Source organism: Acanthisitta chloris, unplaced genomic scaffold (genome assembly GCF_000695815.1).
Source record: "Acanthisitta chloris isolate BGI_N310 unplaced genomic scaffold, ASM69581v1 scaffold2998, whole genome shotgun sequence".
Lineage (NCBI taxonomy): Eukaryota > Metazoa > Chordata > Aves > Passeriformes > Acanthisittidae > Acanthisitta > Acanthisitta chloris.
Genome location: NW_008688529.1, coordinates 45,263 through 51,563, shown reverse-complemented (window position 1 = coordinate 51,563; position 6,301 = coordinate 45,263). Strand labels below are relative to the sequence as shown.

Here is a 6,301-nt window from a genome sequence, read left to right as displayed (position 1 = left end):
CATATGAATGTCTTTCCTCCTGGTCTGCTCTGTTTTATAGTGTCTTTAGCCTCTAGCACTGTTGGTTTGGCTGGGCAGGTCGTCCACACAGAAACCACAGAAGTAGTGCTGACAGCTGACCCTATAGTAGGGTTTGGGATACAGCTCCAGGGTAGCGTGTTTGCCACTGAGACCTTGTCTTCTCCACCTCTCATTTCCTATATTGAGTCTGACAGTCCGGCGGAAAGGTGAGGTTCTTTTAATTGACCACTAAGTATGTTTTGGGGAACATTCCTTGGGGCACTTTGGGCTTGTTGCTTTCAATTTGTGACAAATGGCAGGACTTTCCTCAGTGAAGTGGGGCAAGTTATAAACTTCCTGTTCTGACAATGATATTTCATACTCTTGATCAGCTATAAGAAAAAGGACTAGCACTGATGTTCTTACCATCCAGAGTCCTCCAGCAGGAGACTGGAAGCTATATTCATGCAAAAGGGAAAAAAAAATCAGAAACACCACAGAAGTCAAAATAGTTAAAATTGAGTGTGCCATGGTGGGAGGCTATATCCAGCTCAGTTCAGAGTCAGTACAGAATCAAATCTTAAGGAATTTTCACTTACTAAGTATTTCATTGCAGCATTTCAATTGCATGTTTATGCTTACATATGTATTTAATCATGTCATGAGAACAGTAGTAGTTGCACAGACAAGTACTAGCTCCAGTTTCACCTGCAGCCCAGGGTCAGAGGCAGAGGTGATGTCCACGGGTGAGATGGAGGAATGAAGACCCCTCTTCCTGGGTCCCAGCACCTAGAGAGCACGACCCATACTGGGAGTGCTTAATAGTGTCTTTGTGCAAAGGGGCAGCAGCTTCTGTCCCCCTCTGTGCCTGGGTAGACTGTTGAGCTGCTATGCTACGGTTCTCCTTCAAGGTTAGGTTGAATGTGTTTGATCAGGTGACTTGTATCAGAAACTGTATGACCAGCAGGGCAGTGGTCATCCCCCTGTACTCAGCACTGGTGTGGCCACACCTGGAATCTTCTGTTCAGCTTTGGACTGCTCATTACAAGACACACACTGAGGTGCTGGAGTATGTCCAGAGAAGGGCAGCAAAGCTTGTGAAGGAGCTGGAGCACAGGTCTCATGAGGAGTGTCTGAGGGAGTTGTGGCTGTTTGGCTGGGAGAAAAGGATGCTCAGGGGGGTCCTTATCAGTCTCTGCAATTACCTGAAAGGAGGTTGTAGCAAGGTGAATTTGTTCTCATCTCCCAGGTAGCAAGTGACAGGATGAGAGGAAGCAGCTTCAAGGTGCACCAGGGGAAATTAGATTAGATACTAGGAAAAATTTCTTCACTGAGAAGGGTTGTCAAGCAATGGAGCAGGCTGCCCAGGGAAGTGGTTGAATCACCATCCCTGGAGCTGTTTAAAAGACATGTAAATGTGGCAATTCAACACAGAAGTGATAGGCTTAGGGGCGCTGTGTTAAATGTTGGACTTGATGATCTTAAAGGTTTATTCCAACCTAAGCAATCCTGTGATTCTGTGATATTGCAGGTTCTGGTAACATGCACATCTGATGATTGTTTTGTATCATTGTGTACCAAGGTGTGGGGTGCTGCAAATAGGAGACAGAATAGTGGCAATAAATGGCATCTCAACTGAAGACAGCACATTTGATGAGGCCAATCAGCTGCTCAGAGACTCCTCTATCACCAACAAGGTCACTTTGGAAATAGAATTCGATGTTGCAGGTATGAATGTCCTGTTATTCTGTCTTGCAAGAAAAATGAAGGAATAAATCCCAAGTACATTGCGAGTGTTAGGCATTCAAGGTGGAGGCTTTCTTCTCACATCTACACCATTCAGTATTCAAGTGACATGTCTTTTTGTAAAGCTTTCTCATTTCACACAGCCCTGCAACATACTTCAGAACACAAATAGAAATGACAAGTCCTGTAGTAAGATCTGGTGAACGTCTGTCCTCTGAGTTATTGTTGGACATTTTTCTGCCCTTAGATAGAAATGTTCTGCTGAGCAGAGACACATCCTGTATAGACCAAATTATGAAATGTTTTACTAGACAGAAAAGTATTATAAGAGGGTGGATAAGCAGAAAACTCTGAGGAGTTTCACTTACAATATCTCAAGTCAACAATCCAAATAAAGTGATAGAAACTGAATTAATAAAAGCCATAAGAATCATTGTTAATGTGACTGGTGAGTCTTTATTATTACTGATGGCTTTTATTTATGTGTTTAAGCATGCAGAATACATGTATAAAATCACAAATCATCTATATCAAACAAGTACACATTATGTGTATGGACTACCCCACTATGTGAATGGTAAAAACTTCTAAGACTTTTCTGTTCATCTGACAGTGACTCCTTTGAAGTCATAACAATGCTGGATGTGCTGTATTTTGCATAGTGTGATTCTTGTTACTGGTATTACAAAACATGATGTCAAAATTAGACTTAAGTTCCTAGAGTAATTCTGTATATTCTTTTAGTGCGCACACATCCATCTAGTATAATGATTTTAAAAAAATCAAGTGCAATATGTACATTCATATACATTGGAAATTAAATATTAAAAAGCAAGAAAACTTAATAATGAGTCATTTAAATTCACTTGAATTCACATGTATTTCAGTCCCTGAACTTGTTTGTGCTTCTCCCATTTGCTTTGTGACAGCAGACTCATACTCATGGTTAGAGTCTTCTGCCACCTGAATATTTATATGTTTCCATAGCTATAATTTCAGTTGCTGCTTTTCAGGAAAGGCCACCTTTGTTAGCAGTGGTAACAAAAGTCAGGATTCAAATACAGTGCTGTGTGTTCAAGTGTTTTTTCCCTCTGTCAGCACCAGGTGCTTCTCCATTAGTGATGTTTTGATTCCTTTTCTTCCCACTAAATATAAAATCCATGGCAGTTACCTTAGTGGACAGTTAAAAAGTGTTAGGCCTACAGCAACAAAGGCCTGAAGTCCTTGCAACTCAATCTTCTGTCCTTTTAATTAAAAGTTATCTGCCAGCAGTAAAATTTTCACGTGTACTCACAGAACTTGCATACGAGCTAAAAAACTGCAATCTCAGCTGGCTGCTGGCCCGTGCAATCTCCACAAATTCAGTTAAGCCTTAAAAAAAATTGAGTTACCGTGAAATTACCAGGAGAGTTATAAATCATACTTCACATGTCCTACCTCCTTCATTTCAGCACCTGTGTTTCATCTGTGCCTTGTGATTCTGATGTGATTTCATCAACTTATACGTATAGTTCCAACACATTTGGAATTGCTGCACCTTATAAATTATCTTACATTTTTAATGTTTGCTTTTAGAATCAGTTATACCAAGCAGTGGAACATTTCATGTGAAACTACCAAAGAAGCATAATGTGGAACTTGGCATCACCATAAGTTGTAAGTAAAAGTGCTTATTTTTCAGACCATATTTCTGGGATAATCTGCAGATAGTAGGTCCTGTAGGTACAGTCTCATGTTTTTCCTCTTCTAATTTCCTTTTATTTTTCTGCTTTTTCTCTGATGAAATACCATTCTGTAACATATTTTTACTCCTCTTCTAGTAGTTAACAAAGACAGAAGGTTGCCAGGCCTAATGCTTGACCCATTCCTTTATGTGTAGTACATATTTAACTCCCATTAAAAAAATCAAGTCAACAGAATTAGGGCCATGCAGAAGTGTTTGCACAGCTATGAAGTGTAAAGCAAAGTCTCAGATCTCTCACAGGCTCTTGAATAGAACCCCTCTGAACTCAAGGGTTCTCACAAGCATGAGGATCCATGGGGTTATTTCCTGCTTCAGAACCCAGAGTCTGAAGATACATCCTCAGCCTGTAAAACTAGTGAGCAGTTCTCAATGTGCTGGTCACATAGCAAAGTCCCTTTTCACTAGGGTTTCCAGGGATTGCTAAAGAAGGTTGCAAGGGTAGCACTAGTCTGTTTCTCAAAAAGTATTTGTTACTGTTGTTTGAAATCAAAGTGTTTCTATACTTATTTTGAGAGCAGACAGTAAATGCTGTGTTAGGACTGGATTTTGACCAGGTAAACTCCAGCATACTGAATTCAGCCCTTGACAGAAAGAAAAACAGTCCATATCAAAGTTAATGGGCTTGTATTTGACACTGCAGAATCTGGTGTCATCAGAACTAACATTCCTTTATGGTTGTGGCCCTTCGTAGACTATTAGTCTTTCTTTGGAATTATTCATGTGTCTTGAGGGAAGATTGTGCTTTGACTTGTATTCTCAAAGCTTTTACCAGCACAATGGAATATGGTTCATCAAAAGTACAGCAGGGAGCTCAGTGCTAGGGATTCTGTCTGATGAACAATTGAGAAACACTGTGGGCCTGTTTGCTTGTGTTGCACACTTGAATGAGTAATCGTTAGACTGTAAGATGTGATGTGATGGTTGAAGCAAAATCGTAGGTCTTACATGTATTTGTACAAATGAAAATATTGGTAAATGAGAAAACCTGGAGTGAGACTGTTCTATTTAAATGTTATTCTTAGGATCAGTAATGGTTTCTAAGATTATTGAAAAATAGTGTCTCGCTAGTAATTTGATTTTTGTTGCTTTTTGGAATTCAGGCATCTTGTACTTTTTTGTGCCAGTAGGAGTAAAGTTTTGATGGAAAGCTAATGTTCTTGGAATTTAGTATTTAGGTCTCGTCTTTCAAACTTTGCATACCTTAATGACTTGGAATAATAATCTCAGTAATAGTATTTAATGCATATGAATGTATATAGGATTAATTATTTACTTGGTTTTAAAATTTACTTGGTTTATACTAATAACTGAAAGTTAGTAAATTTGCTTGGTAGAAGTCTTGAATTGCTGCATTTCATGCTTGCTTTTCAGTACTTTGCTCTGTTCTACCTAATTAACTCCTAAAGGCAGCAGTATGATTTAAAGAATATAAGTGTTTGATATTAATTTTGCTGCATTTTTGTTAGGACATTTTAGCACATTAGCATGCCATTTATTACTGATACTGTCAGAAAGCTATATGATTTCTTTTAAATAACAAATACTGAGGGAAACTCAGCAGAGTTGGTATGACCAGTCTTTAACAGGGGTGATAGAGGTGGTCAAGGGGCTTAATCTGTTTAAGTGCTAGAGACCTGTTTCATGCTCTCTCTTCTCAAGTTAATGGAGTTAGTGGTGAATGAGAAAATGCGATTAAAACATTACAGAGAAACATCTGTCTTACTTTCCATATCCCCAGTTTAGTTTGGGATTTGTATGAGAAAGGAAATTGCCTGACCTGACAGACAAGACAAGACTTTTTGTTCAGAAGCACCTGAACATATGTCTAATTTAAGTCCCAAAGAGTTCTTCTAAGTTATCTGTCAGACATCCTGGAAGAGGAATTTGTTTCTCTTTCTTTGTGTTGTTTTTCTTGGTAATGAACACCCAATTGTGCCTGCATGAAGTTACAGCCAGGTACTTGAAATTATATCTTGAGGTGACACACAGCACTAAAGGCAATTAAGCTAGTTCATGGTCTCTGAAAAACAAGACATGTAATAGGGGAAGAGACTTCTCTTAGTTCCAGATTTATTAATGCAAGAAGAGAATGACAAAAAAAACATTAAAAATCCCCTTAGATAGCAGAACCCCCTAGAAAGAAAGGCAGAAGAGTTTCATGAGCATCATTGTTAATGTTAATCCAGGGATCTGAGTTTTGGATAGTGCATGTCAGTTATCTCACAGTCTACTGGCCTTGCCTAACGCTGCCTTCATACACACACTGGATTCCTATCATCCTTCCCTTATCTCTGCAATATCTGCCTAATCTTCCTATTAATAGCTACTTACACTCAATAAAGACACTATTTCATAGCTTGCAAATATAAGTGACTATATATTCCTTGCTTCAGATATGATCATTTTGACACGCAGTCGCCTGGTTAGAGCAATTGGAGCAGTTCTTGAAATTACATCATCCAAATAAAGCACAACACAGCAGTGTGCCCATGTGTGTGATTATGCTTTTAAAACAGAACCGGTCCCTAGAAGGATGGCTTTTAAGTAGATCTAGAAGTGTTCAAATCTGTTTTAATTTATTTACCAGTGACATTGATTTTAGACCATGTAATGGAATACAGAGTATTTTCTTAAGGTAATTTTTGAGGCAACTGGCTACTTTATCATAGACTAATTTTTGTTTTAAAATACATTGAATTATGTCCAATAAAATGACTTACTAGTAGATTCTGGCAATTGTAGTTAGCAGCTTTTTTTTCTTGTTTTTTTTCTTAACTAAGATCCTGATATCCTTACTGGTAATGAACTGCA

The 6,301-nt window shown here is 38.6% G+C and overlaps 1 protein-coding gene across 1 annotated transcript in view; it reads left to right on the top strand.

Moving 5' to 3' along the window:
- GRIP1 (glutamate receptor interacting protein 1) overlaps window positions 1–6,301 on the top strand; it is a gene marked incomplete at its 5' end in the record, with an annotated part of 104,314 nt that overhangs the window by 68,882 nt on the left and 29,131 nt on the right. The window contains 3 exons of the mRNA XM_009081039.1: window positions 41–227; window positions 1,583–1,728; window positions 3,322–3,402. Coding sequence (XP_009079287.1) covers window positions 41–227; window positions 1,583–1,728; window positions 3,322–3,402 — 414 coding nt within the window. The remainder of the gene's footprint in view (window positions 1–40; window positions 228–1,582; window positions 1,729–3,321; window positions 3,403–6,301) is intronic.